General features: G+C 52.4%; 1 protein-coding gene across 2 annotated transcripts; it reads right to left on the bottom strand.

Annotated features, from left to right (window-relative positions):
- Positions 1-3,116: 3,116 nt before the first annotated feature.
- NMUR1 (neuromedin U receptor 1) lies at positions 3,117-11,932 on the bottom strand. 2 transcript variants are annotated; one of them, XM_035006893.1, is made up of 4 exons: positions 11,733-11,932; positions 7,089-7,971; positions 4,979-5,084; positions 3,117-3,605 (listed from the first exon to the last, which is right to left on the bottom strand). In XM_035006893.1, the coding sequence occupies exons 1-4, from the start codon at positions 11,754-11,756 to the stop codon at positions 3,599-3,601; spliced, it is 1,020 nt and encodes a 339-aa protein (XP_034862784.1). In that variant the 5' UTR covers positions 11,757-11,932; the 3' UTR covers positions 3,117-3,598. The 2 variants fall into 2 exon arrangements, with proteins under 2 accessions (XP_034862784.1, XP_034862783.1); XM_035006892.1 differs by having other exon boundaries at positions 3,117-5,084.
- Positions 11,933-13,226: the final 1,294 nt, after the last annotated feature.

Here is a 13,226-nt window from a genome sequence, read left to right as displayed (position 1 = left end):
TAGCTTCAAGGTAGAGTTCAGTGATTCATCAGTTGCATATAACACCCAGTGCTCATTACATCACGTGCCCTCCTTAATACCCATCACCCAGTTACCCCATCCCCCCACCACCTCCCCTCCAGCAACCCTCAGTTTGTTTCCTATAATTAAGAGTCTCTTATGGTTTGTCTCCTTCTCTGATTTCGTCTTATTTTATTTTTCTCTCCTTTACCCTATGATCCTCTGTTTTGTTTCTTAAATTCCACATATGAGTGAAATCATATGATATTTGTCTTTCTCTGACTTATTTCACTTAGCATAATGCCCTCTAGTTCTATCCACATCATTGCAAATGGTAAGATTTCATTTTTTGAAGGCTGAGTAATATTCCACTGTATATATATATATACCACATCTTCCATTCATCTGTCGTTGGACATCTAGGCTCTTTTCATAGTTTGGCTATTGTGGACACTGCTGCTATAAACATTGGGGTGCAGGTGCCCTTTCAGATCACTATTTTTGTATCCTTTGGGTAAATACCCAGTAGTGTAATTGCTGGGTTGTAGGGTAGCTCTATTTTCAACTTTTTGAGGAACCTCCATACTGTTTTCCAGAGTGGCTGCACCAGCTTGCATTCCCACCAACAGTGTAGGAGGGTTCCCCTTTCTCCGCAACCTCACCAACATTTGTTGTTTCCTGACTTGTTAATTTTAGCCATTCTGACCGGTGTGAAGTGGCATCTCATTGAGGTTTTGATCTGGATTTCCCTGATGCCGAGTGATGTTGAGCATTTTTTCATGTGTCTGTTGGCCATTTGTATGTCTTCTTTGGAGAAATGTCTGTTCATATCTTCTGCCCATTTCTTGACTGGATTATTTGTTTTTTGGGTGTTGAGTTTGATAAATTCTTTATAGATTTTGGATACTAGTCCTTTATCTGATATGTCATTTGCAAATACCTTCTCTCATTCTGTCTGTTGTCTTTTTATCTTGATGAAGTTCCAATAGTTCATTTTTGCTTTTGTTTCCCTTGCCTTTGGAGACCTGTCTAGCAAGAAGTTGCTACAGCCAAGGTCGAAGAAGAGAACCTCTTTTAAATGTTATCTATTTATTGAAGAAACCAAGTCATTTGTCCTATAGAATTTATCCTTATTCTGGATTTGGCTGACACCTTTAAGGTATCTTGAACATATTTGTCCACCCTCAGTTCTTGTAAACTGGTAGTTAGATCTGGAGCCTTCATTAGATTAAAGCTCAGGGTTTTTTGCAGTAAGACTTCATGGTTGGTGGCATGTACTTCTTTTGCCTACCTCTAGGGGGCACTTAATGCCCAGTTGTCCCACTTTAGAGATGTTAAAACTGATCAGTTTGGGTGTTCTCGCTTCATCATCCATTATAACCATTGATTTTCCACCTGATGGTCCTAGGCAGTTTGTTTTGTAAAGCAAATGATTGAAAACAATCTATTATTCATTATGGGGGCAGGGGATATGTGTGAGGAAATGATCGGAATCAAATTGCCAGAATCTTAACAGAGGTTAATTTCGGTGCTGGGAATAGAAGTACTACTTTCGGGGCACCTGGCTGGCTCAGTGGGAAAAGAGTTCAAGGGTGTAGAGATTACTTAAATAAATTGGAAAAGAAAATTTTTTAAGTATTACTTTCATTTTTGTACTTTTTTTTTTTTAATTTACTAAAATAGAAACAAAAGAAATCCTGCCTATGCATGTCTAACAAAGGTAAACCAGACAGGGAAAAAGATTGGCGGGAAAATTCCAAATCCAAATTCCAGGAAGAACAGCCAGGGAAGTACAGAGAAGGACAGCTGTGAATGTGGAACACAGTCTGCTTTGCTTTGTTTTTGCCTGTCTGATGTCCACGCCTCCTCCCGACAGCCTTCATTCCCTTTAGGGTCTCCTCCCTCCTTCCCTGGATTCAGTTTTGGTGGAATTGCCCTTAAAGATGCTCCACCCTCCCCTGGCCAGAGCTCAGAGGCCAGTCAGACCCCGTCTCCCAGGACTTTGAGTCTTGAGCAGCATCACTTCCTCCTGGACGCCTTCCCTCCCCTGGGGCAGGTGCCCCTTTTCTGTGCCCCAGAGTCCCAGCTGTCAGAGCACTTACACGCCAGTATATTTGTATGTCCCCGTTCCAGCTCTGTACGATGCCAGGCGCACAGTGCTCAACAGATGTTAGCTGAATGGATGATGCCCACCTGGCTTTAATGCTGATGAAGGTACATGAATCTTAGCTAAAAAGATCCCAGGTCCTCTTGCAGATGTTCCAGAGAACGTGGTAGCAGCTTCTAGGCCTTCCAGTCTCGCCCCAGGCTCGGGCCACTTCTCCTGAGCAAGGGTACCCTTACCAGTCAGGTATAGCCTTCCATGAGTCCCTCCCCTGGGCCTTGGGCCTCTGTTCCTAAACAGCCCCCCTGTTGTCCTTCCCTGCCCTGTGCAGAAGCTTGAAACAGGGTGAGGTTGGGGTACTGCATTTCAAGAGGCCACACAGAGGGACAATTACCTTAGAGAGTAACTACTTTCCTCACACTAAACCTTGTAGATTTAGGCACCTGGACACTGGAAGGATGCTGTTGTCAGTATGGGCCTGGGAGTTTTATTTGGGTGCAGGCAGGTGGCACATTCTCTGTTTAGAGATGTCAATACCTTTCAGTCCAGTCTGGCTTTGGCCCCAGGTCATTCTGACTTTTAAGGGTAATTAGTGGCTGAGCCCAGATTCAAACCTGGGCAGCCTGACTCCAGAGTCCTTGCTCACCACTTCTGTACCCTACTGCTTTGTCAGGAGAAGCACACTCCGGTTCTCTTCTTGTGCTGACGAGGTTTTTAGACTGTTAGAAACATGTAAATATGTCTCTAGCATCAAATTCCTTAAGTCTGTCCTCATTTTTCTTGTCTTAAAAAAGAAAAAAAAGAGGGGCGCCTGGGTGGCTCAGTCAGTTGAGCCTCTGATTCTTGATTTCGGCTCAGGGCATGATATCAGGGTCATGAGATTGAGCCCCATGTCAGGCTCTGCACTCAGTGGGGAGTCTGCTTGTCCCTCTCCCTCTGCCCTTCCCCCCTGCTTGTGCGCATGCTCTCTCTCTCTTGCACGCATGCTCTCTCTAAAATAAAATCTTTAAAACAAAAACCCCACAAAAGATAGTTTTAAAAACAACGAGATAGAGGGACAATGATCATGAAGTACTACAGACGGTTTGTTGTTTGGGGTTGTAACAAATCAGTGATAACATCTGCTCATCTTAGAAATGTGTAAAGATAACCACTAGTAGAACAAACAATGCATAACCTTCAAACCAGTGAACAGATGAATCTGTTAAGGTTCTCAGCTGCAAACAACAGCAAACGACTCTAGCCAACTCAAGCAGAAAAGGAATTTATTGAAAAGCTCTCAGCAGCTCAGAACATCAACAGGAAGGCTGGAAAAGCTGGCAGAGAAAATGGGCAGAAACCAAGGGAGGCTGGGTGGCAGGAGGCCCACGGATCGTCACGGGTCTCAGTATCACTCGCTCCAGAGAAGGAGTCCCATGTCGGATCATCCAGCTGTCTGAGTGCAAGTCATGGGCCACAGGGTGACATCAGCAGTGGAGAGCATCTGGGAGCCTTTCAGCTTCTGTAGTGAGAGCCTGGGCTTGGTCTCCAATGAGTCACACACTGAGGGGTTCCCACCCCCCTCCCTCCCACACACATGGGGAATGGGAGGCCCTCAGTGGGTGCCAAGCAAAGAACATGCCAGGAGTGGCTCGGGGGGGGGGGTGGTGCGGGGGGACACAGAGGTCGGGGGAGGGAACAGGAATTGGGGGGTGGTGAGCTGGTGAGGAAGTAGAGAATAATTTCCGCCTTGTTGGTCTTAGGTTTTCCAGCAGTTCTGTTACGAGTCGTGATTTATGCACACACACAGAAAACCACAGGTGAAGTGCCGAAGTGTGACACTCTGAAATGTCAGGGCCCCTTTTATTTTTTTTTTTTTAAGATTTTATTTATCTATTTGAGAGAGAGAGAATGAGAGAGAGCACATGAGAGGGGGGAGGGTCAGAGGGAGAAGCAGACTCCCCGCCGAGCAGGGAGCCCGATGCGGGACTCCAGGATCATGACCTGAGCCGAAGGCAGTCGCTTAACCAACTGAGCCACCCAGGCGCCCAGGGCCCCTTTTCTTTTGCAAACAAGGGACCAAGGCTGGGAAAGGTGATGCCACCTGGCAAGGAGGTGGCAGCAGGGCTGAGATCAGAACCAGGTCCCCCGGATCCCTGGCAGCCCCGCTGCCCAGCCACCCCACCAGGTGGAGATCCAGACTGGGTGGGGGCCTTGGAGGATCAGGTTGGCAGGGGTCCCAGGCACAAGCCAAGAGCTAGAGAGGGCCAGAAGGGGTCAGAACCTACAGAATCTCAATGAGAAATGGGAAGGAAAGGTGGGGCCCCATGAACACATTTCAGAAAGTGGGGGTGAGGGTGGGGGAGACCCCAGGCGGAGGCTTGCTCTGCCAGTTAACCAGCTGCCTTGTTTCTGTAGAGGAAGGACTTCACCTGTGGGCCTGGGGCTCTGGAGGGCAGGCAGCGACCTTATATCCCTTCCAAAATCTTGGGGGGGGGGGAGTCGCTGAGGTGCCGGTCCGAGCTTATCGGCTGAAGTGAGGACGGGGCACAAGGGGGAACAGGTCATGAAGAGGAGGGCAAGTGTGGTTCCCAAAACTGCGTGTGGCACTCTGACACTCAGAAGGGGTCAGTCTCTTACAGCCCCTCTCAGCCACCATTCTCAGTCAGCGGGTGGATCCTGATGCCCGGGGGGCCCAGGTCACACAGGGTGCTGCCCATGGTCACCCTGCTGAGGCTGTGGGAGTTGCGGCAGGGTCTGTGGTATTGGCACCGAGTCCTCAAGCACAGGGCTTCCTGGAAAGTCTCCCTGAAGCGGCTCGACATGATGTTGTAGAGCACAGGGTTAATGGCCAAGCTGAGGTAGAAGAAGACGCCGGAGGTAACATGCACGTACTGGAAGGCCAGTTCCAAGCCCTCGGTCCACTGGTACACAAAGCTCCACATGAGGCGGTCAGCGTGGAAAGGGGCCCAGCAGATCCCAAACACCACGACCAGCACAACTGTGGGGGTACAAAGGGGAGACTTGGGTGCCTGCCAGACTGCCTTCCCTGGGCTTCAGGGTAGTCTGCCCATTCTCACCGTGCCACCCATGCCCATTGTCCATCTGGAAGGCTCTGGAAGGCTGCCTGCGCTAGCCTCAGCACCCCCTTCAGAGAGGCTGGGCCACCGTCACTGCCTGGGCAGTGGGCGTGTGCCCTACCCCTGGCCACAGTCAACTGGACCAGGTGAGGATGCCTGAGCCAAGGTGGCCCAGTCTGGCTCTCCCATCACAGAGTTTGGAACTCGGTGGCTCTTAGCTAAGAGGTCGCCCAGCTTCCCAGAGCTTCCCTCCAGCTGTGGCGTCAACCAGCCATGCCCTTCCTCGGGTCTCTGTCATCGGGCTTGTCTTGATTTTTGTTTCTTCTTGCTTGTCTTTGCTTCTCTGACTGCCTGTCTTCCCCTGCAGTGCCTTCCCCGCCACACCCCAGCACCGTTTTCCCTCATCATCCAGGATTTCGACCAGGATGCTGCTTACAACATCCCCAGCCCGTAGCCTGATGTACCTAGTCCCTCAGAAAGCGAAGCTGGGGGAAGGAGGGAGGGAGGCAGGGAGAGAAGAAAGCCGGAGCCCCAGGCCAGCAAGCAAGGCAGCCTTAAGGAAACACCCCAGCTTCCCAGGGCGAGAGCCATCCCAGCTGAGCAGACTTGGTCCCTGCAGGGCAAGGGAATAGGGGGCAGAGGCAGAGTGGGCAGGGGGCGGTCTGTAGTGCAGGCTTCGCAGGGCACAACTGAGAGGCAAGCTTGAAACTCTGGGGTCAGTCCCATCTTAGGGAGTTGCTCAGGTGGCCTTGGACTCTGGGACACTGTCCTGGGGGACAAGAGGAATGGGTCTCTCTCTGGGAATGGGGCAGTCCCCAGTTAGCCGGCTATAATCCCATGGCTTTGACCAAGGTCTCACTACCTCTGTGTTGCCCTGGCTCACTCCATCTACCTGATTCAGGCCCCGCTAGGGTGGGGCAGGATGGGTAGGAAATCAAGGATTGGCCTAGTATCATTTTGTCTGGCTTCCCCAGGGCCTCTCTTTTTGTAAAAGAGCCAGACATAGACCACAGTAAGACCCAGAGCCTCAACCCAGCGGGCCGGCCCCAATCCTTCTGCCCTGACTCTCCTGTGCTCTGCACACTGACCCTCACAAACACACCTCCTGACGAGCTTCTATTAGACAGTGGGTCCTCTAGGAACCACAGATACAGCATGGAGGAAATGTATCATCTTGCCCCTCCAACACCTTGCTCCCCTTCTTTCGGGACCTTTGTTCCCCTCAGATCCCAGCGTGTGAGTCTGCGGGGGCTGCAAACCGCAACAGGCTGCCACTCTGGCCTGGGGACAGGCTATGACCTAAGCCCACCAATCAGAATCCTGCCCTGGGACAGGCACAAAGGGAAGAGGGCAGTTCCTCAAGAAAGAGGAACACTCTGTGCCCATGGCCCTGCCTCCCAGGCTGCTCTAGGGAAGGACAGAGCCAAGACAAGTTCAGGAGCAAAGATGAGAGACCTGGCAAGTCCAGCTCCCACAAACGGCTCTGCCTTCCTGGAACCCAGCCACGTGCCCCTGCCCAGTCCGTGGCTGGATTCCATGAGTCAGTGCCAGCCACCTGGGAGCACCACCTGTGCATCTGCATGGGCCTCCAAGCTGAGAAGCACCCCGGGCTTCGTTTAATGCTCGACTACTGCTGTCTGGACCATCATGATGACTTTGAAACAAGGGATCCCCAAATTTGCATTTTGCACTGGGCCCCACAAATCACGTGGCCCATCCTGCCGTTTACCTTTGGTATGAGTTTCTCACCGAGTAAAGCACGCGCGCGTGCACACACACAGGGCGGGGTGGGGGCGGTGGTGGCAACCCCAAACCTCACACTCAGTCTCCATCAGAAACCCAGACACTCAGCCCCCCGGGTCCTGGAGGCTCTAGCCTCGTACCCAGCGCTAGGCCCAGCCTCTCTTCCCAGCAGCAACACTTACACAGCATCTTGGTCACCTGTGTCCGGCTCTGATCCTGCGACCGCTGAAACCTGCAGCTGTCACTGGGCCTGGCCCTGGCCTCCTGCCTGAGCAGCCACAATCTCTCACGCCGCAGCTGAAGCCCGATGAGCAGGTAGAGCACGCTGATGGTGGCCATGGGCAGGCAGAAGAAGAACAGAGTGGTGATCTGCATGACCAGGTTGTAGAGAGCCTGCGAGTGGACCAAGGTGCACCTAGCCGAGTGGGGCACTATGCCCCGGCAGGGCAGTTCCAGCTGCTGGATGCCATGCAGGCTGGTGTTAGGCAGAGAACAAAGCACAGCGAAGCCCCAGATGGCCCCGAGTACACGGCGCACGTGGACCCGAGTCATCATGGACCTGGCCTGCAGCGGATGCACCACGGCCATGTAGCGCTCCACACTCAGGGCGGTGACATTGAGCACGGAGGCCAGGCAGACTGTCTCGAAGAGCAGCGTGCGGAAGTAGCAGCCCCCAGCGCCCAGCAGGAAGGGGTAGTTACACCACATCTCATAGAGCTCCAGCGGCAGACCCACAAGCAGCACCAGCAGGTCGGACACAGCTAGGCTGAAGAGGTAGTAGTTGGTGGGGGTACGCATGGCCTTGTGGCGCAGGATGACCGTGCAGGTCAGCCCATTGCCCACGGTGCCCACCACGAAGATCAGCAGGTACATGGCGCAGATGGGCACAAACAGCTCTGTCTGCTGGGGCCCCAGGTACTTGAGTCTCAGTTCTTCATCAGTGAGGTTCAAGTCCTCAGGGTCGTGGAGCCCCGAGGCCCTACTGCCATTGCAGGGCAAAAGGCTCCTTGCATCCCCTGGGGACAAGTCTCCAAGGTGGATGGAGCAGTTGAAGCAGAGAGGGGCCTGTGGAACAAAACAGAGAGACACCCAGAAAAGTCACTCAAAAATGCCCGGTAATTCATTAAACCAAAGGTGCCAGGGACACTAAGAGGAACGATATTTTAGGTACCGCTGGGAAATAAAAAACTCTGTCATCCATTGTAAGGTGTGTAACAATTTCAGAGATGTAAAAGTGTACATCTTAAAAATGAGAAAAAGCAGGGGCGCCGGGGTGGCTCAGTCGTTAAGCGTCTGCCTTCGGCTCAGGTCATGATCCCGGGGTCCTGGGATCGAGCCCCGCATCGGGCTCTCTGCTCCGCGGGAAGCCTGCTTCTCCCTCTCCCACTCCCCCTGCTTGTGTTCCTGCTCTCGCTGTGTCTCTCTCTGTCAAATAAATAAAATATTTTTTAAAAATGATAAAAAGCAGGATTCGGTTCTAAATGTCATGATCCACTGAAGTCTGAATAAAAGATGGTTCCTCTGGAGCATGAGCTTTGCAGCCAGCAGTCTCCCCTTGGGTATCTCCCCTTTCAAGCCCTGGACTTCGGGAGAGAGACTCAGTTTGGGCATCTATAAAATGGGCACAACATGCAGTACCTGATCTTATCAGTATGGTGTTTAAGAACAAGAATGAAACTGGACCATTTCCTTACAGCACACACAAAAATAGACTCAAACTGGATGAAAGACCTAAATGTGAGACAGGAATCCATCAGAATCCTTGAGGAGAACACAGGCAGCAACCTCTTTGACCTCAGCTGCAGCAATTTCTTCCTAGAAACATCACCAAAGGCAAGGGAAGCAAGGGTAAAAATGAACTATTGGGACTTCATCAAGATAAAAAGCTTTTGCAGAGCAAAGGAAACAGTTGACAAAACCAAAAGACAACCGACAGAATGGGAGAAGATATTTGCAAATGACATACCAGATAAAGGGCTAGTATCCAAAATCTATAAAGAACTATCAACTCAACACCCAAATAACAAATAATCCAACCAAGAAATGGGGAGAGGACATGAACAGACATTTCTGCAAAGAAGACATCCAAATGACCAACAGACACATGAAGAAGTGCTCAACATTGCTCGGCATCAGGTAAATCCAAATCAAAAGCTCAGTGAGATACCACCTCACACCAGTCAGGATGGCTAAAATGAACAAGTCAGGAAAACGACAGATGTTGGCGAGGATGCAGAGAAAGGGGAACCCTCCTACACTGTTGGTGGGAATGCAAGCTGGTCCAGCCTCCCTGGAAAACAGTATGGAGGTTCCTCAAAAAACTGAAAATAGAGCTACCGTATGATCCAGCAATTGCACTACTGGGTATTTACCCCAAAGATACAAATGTAGTGATCCGAAGGGGTGCGTGCACCCCAATGTTTATAGCAGCAGTGTCCACAATAGCCAAACTATGGAAAGACCCAGATGTCCATCAACAGATGAATGGATAAAGAAGATGTGGTATATATATACAATGGAATATTATGCAGCCATCAAAAAACCCAAAATCTTGCCATTTGCAACGACGTGGATGGAACTAGGGGGTATCATGCTAAGCGAAATAAGTCAATCAGAGAAAGATAAGTATCATATGATCTCACTGATATGAGGAATTTGAGAAAAAGGCAGAGGATCATAGGGAAAGGGAGGGAAAAATGAAACAAGACGAAACCAGAGAGGGAGACAAACCATAAGAGACTCTTAATCTCAGGAAACAAACTGAGGGTTGCTGGAGGGGAGGGGGGTGGGAGGGATGCGGTGGCTGGGTGATGGGCATTGGGGAGAATATGTACTATGGTGAGCGCTGTGAATTGTGTAAGACTGATGAATCACAGACCCGTATCCCTGAAACAAATAACACATTATATGTTAATAAAAACAATTAAAAAAAAAAAAAGAACAAGGGCTCTGGAAGCAACTGCCTGGATTCAAATCCAACCTCCCCAGTTCTGGGCTGTGTGACCATTTGCATGGGAACCTCTCTGTTTCCTTATTGCAAGGATCCAGGCAGTTTAATCTACAAAAGGTACTAGCGTGGGGCCTCCTGACACACAGAAGGGCTTGGTTATCAGCCACCTCGCAGTGAGGACTGAGTCACTGTGGGGATCAAGCGAGGGGGTAAAAGGGCTAAACACGAGAATGCTGACCCAAAAGTTGGTCCTTATTTCTGTTTCCTAACACCTGCACTGTTAAAAGTTGAAATATTTGACAACCTTGACATGGCCGGTTCTGGGGTTCCCTCTCCTTTGTCGGGTCCCCATCTCTGCCAGTCCATGGGATATAGTGGTTAAGGACCCAGGCCATGGAGCTAAACACACTGGCCCGAGGTCAAATGCCAGCTCAGCTACACTCTAGCTGTGACGGCTCCTCACCGTGCCTCAGTCTTCACATCTATAAAATGGGGGTGTCCACAAAGCTTACTTCATAATTTCTGTGAAGATTAAATGTGAAAACACATATAAAGTTCTCAGGGTGTGCCTGGTACATTTCAGGTGTGCAATATCAATGCAGAGTAACAATATCCTTACTTCCCACATGGAAAGGGAAAAACAGTCCAAGGGAGGGGCACGTGGCTGGCTCAGTCGGTCGCTTTTGATCTTGGGGTTGTGAGTAGGAGCCAGATATTGGGTGTGGAGATAACTTAAAAATAAAATCTTAGGGGCACCTGGGTGACTCAGTCATTAATCTACCGACTCTTGATTTCAGCTTTGGTCATGATCTTGGGGTCTTGAGATCAAGCCCAGTGTCAGGCTCTGCGCTCAGCAGGGAGTCTGGGATTCTCTCTCTCCCTCTGCACCCCCCCTCAAATAAATAATTCTTTTTTTTCCCTAAGATTTAGTGCAGAATTCTTTTTTTTTTTTAAGAATTTATTTATTTATAGTCAGAGAGAGAGTACAAGCTGGGGGAGCGGCAGGAAGAGGGAGAAGCAGGCTCCCCACTAAGGAGGGAGTCCGATTCAGGGCTCCATCCCAGGACCCCGGGATCATGACCGGAGCTGAAGGCAGACGCTTAACCGACGGTACCACCCAGACATCCCTCAAATAAATAATTCTTAAATAAAATAAAATAACTCTTAAAAAAAGAACAGTCCAAGGGAGATGGGGCAGGGGCTGAAACAGGATTTGTCTGGGCAGGTGTTTGGTGGGACAGGCCAGGAGCTGGGGACTGTCCTCCTTAGCCCTTTTGCCCAGCCCACCGCCAACACCACCCCTCCCCTCAGGGCAACCGCGGACTTTCAGGCTCCGTTCCTGGACCCTCTTCCTATTCCTTCAGCTCCAATTCATCTTCTCAATAGGAGTTTGGGGCCCATGTACCACCATCCAACTTTCTTTCTAGGTCCTTTTCTCTCCCAGACCCCAAGAATTCTTAATCCTGAACCTCCACCCAGAACCTCCACCCAGAAGTCTCCCCCAACCTCCTTGTTAATCCCATACCTGCTCCGCATTCTGGGATGGAGGGGCATTTTCACTCACCCAGGCTGCTCACCTGACCGCCTACAAGGCTGGAGCCCAGCGGGGAGCCCGGTGGGGTGCGGGGGGGGGATGAGCGGGCGGCGCGCAGGTGCCGACCAGGGTTCGAGGGGGGGATCTCTGCGCCACCGGGAAGGGTCGCAGCGCCGGTGTCCGGCAACAAGACAGAAATAACCCGGAGGCTGCGACTCCCCCGAGAAGTGGGGCGCCTCGACGGGGCCCTCCGATCCCTACCGCCCCGGGGAGACCCTCTGTGCGCTCTTCCCAGCCCCGCGCCCAAGCCCCCTTGGCCGCAGCAGCATCGCGGTCCCCTACCATGCCTTCTGCGGCCGGCGACATCGAGGCGCGGGGCGGGTGGCGAGACCGACCAACAGACGCGGCGCCGGGGGCCAGCAGACTGGCGGACAGACCGCAGCCGGCGCACAAGCAGCCCTCCCCGTCGCCCCGCCTGCCGGTGGCCCCGCTGCCCCGAAAGGGACCACCACCAGGGGGCGGAGCTCTTGCCGCTGCGGAGGACCCAGACACCCTCATCTGGGGTCCCCACGCCCCCCCCAACGAGGGCGGTTGTTAACAGCGTTTGACGAGACATTCCCAGGAGCACCATTACGGAGTCCTCATGGAACCCTCACAACAACCCATTTACAAATGAGAAAACTGAGCCTCAGAGAGGTGAACTGCGTGCGACTGGTCTGGGTCTCACACTCCCCGCCCACCCCCCCGCCCCCCCGCCCTCCCCCCCCGCCCCCCCCGCCGGGGCCCCCCCCTGCAGCCCCCCCCCCCCCCCCCCCAGCCCCTGGCTCCGGCGTGCTGACTTTTAGCCTAACTCCTCATTGTGGTGTCTCTCCAGTCCCCCATCTCCTCCTGCCCCACATTTCGGACGCACCTCAAAGTTCACATGCTCCAAAGGGTCTCATCCCCCCTCCTAGACTTCACGTGGGGTCTCCCCTCCTCCCCCCGCCTCCCCCCGGGGCCCAAGTCCCAGGGCAGCACTCTCCACTCCCTCTCCCTACAGTTCCTGCGCAGGTCGTCCTCCCCTCCCAGGACTGCAGCAGAAGCTCGGTTCTCCCTCCAGTCTGTCCTCCCACCGCCCAGTCTTCTTCCTGAAGCCCTAGCCACGTTCTTCCCCTGCTGGAAAACCTTCCCAGGGACTCCACACTTCCTTCTGAAAAAGAACACACCGAAGTCTAGCCTGGTGTTGGACCTCCATGCCCCACTTGCCTTCGTGGTCCCCCCTCACTATATTCCTCACCCCCAAAGACCCTCCCTCTCACCCATTCAAATGTTGCTCCATCCCTCCCACCCCCACCACAGGGTGCCTGACATGGAAGGAGGGAAGTGTAGGGAAGAGTCTCCAGTGCTTGGATCCCAGCCTCCTCCTGCTCCCCCAAGCTGTACGCATGTAAACCCAAGCGGGGGAGCCCTTTCCCTGCTCTGCCCTCTCCTCCAACCAGCTCCTTAGTCGGAAGTTATTTCATCAGGAACTTTCTAGGAACCCTAGACACATGGATCTTAGAGGCCAATATGCTGGCTCCTGGGCCTCTTCCCAGAGTCTGATTCATTTAGTCTGGGCAAAGTCCAGCAACCCTCATTTTTGACACACAGGGAGGGAGCCCCAAGCCCCAGAATCACACTGTGAGAAGCACTGGGAGGGGTTAAGTACAAAGCCCCAGGACCCAGGAAGGCTGCTGGTCAGCAGTGAGAATGGGAAGAGATCAGCCCCTCTGTGTCTCGGTTCTCCTTCCTATAGCATGTGCGACTGTGGGTGCCCTGAGACATCAGCGCAAAGATTTAGCACCGGGCTGGCCCCGC

This window comes from Mirounga leonina, unplaced genomic scaffold (assembly GCF_011800145.1).
Source record: "Mirounga leonina isolate KUSES-001 unplaced genomic scaffold, KU_Mleo_1.0 Mir_151, whole genome shotgun sequence".
Taxonomy (NCBI): Eukaryota; Metazoa; Chordata; class Mammalia; order Carnivora; family Phocidae; genus Mirounga; species Mirounga leonina.
The sequence above is the reverse complement of the archived record's forward strand: the minus strand, read 5'-3'. Positions and strand labels throughout refer to the sequence as shown.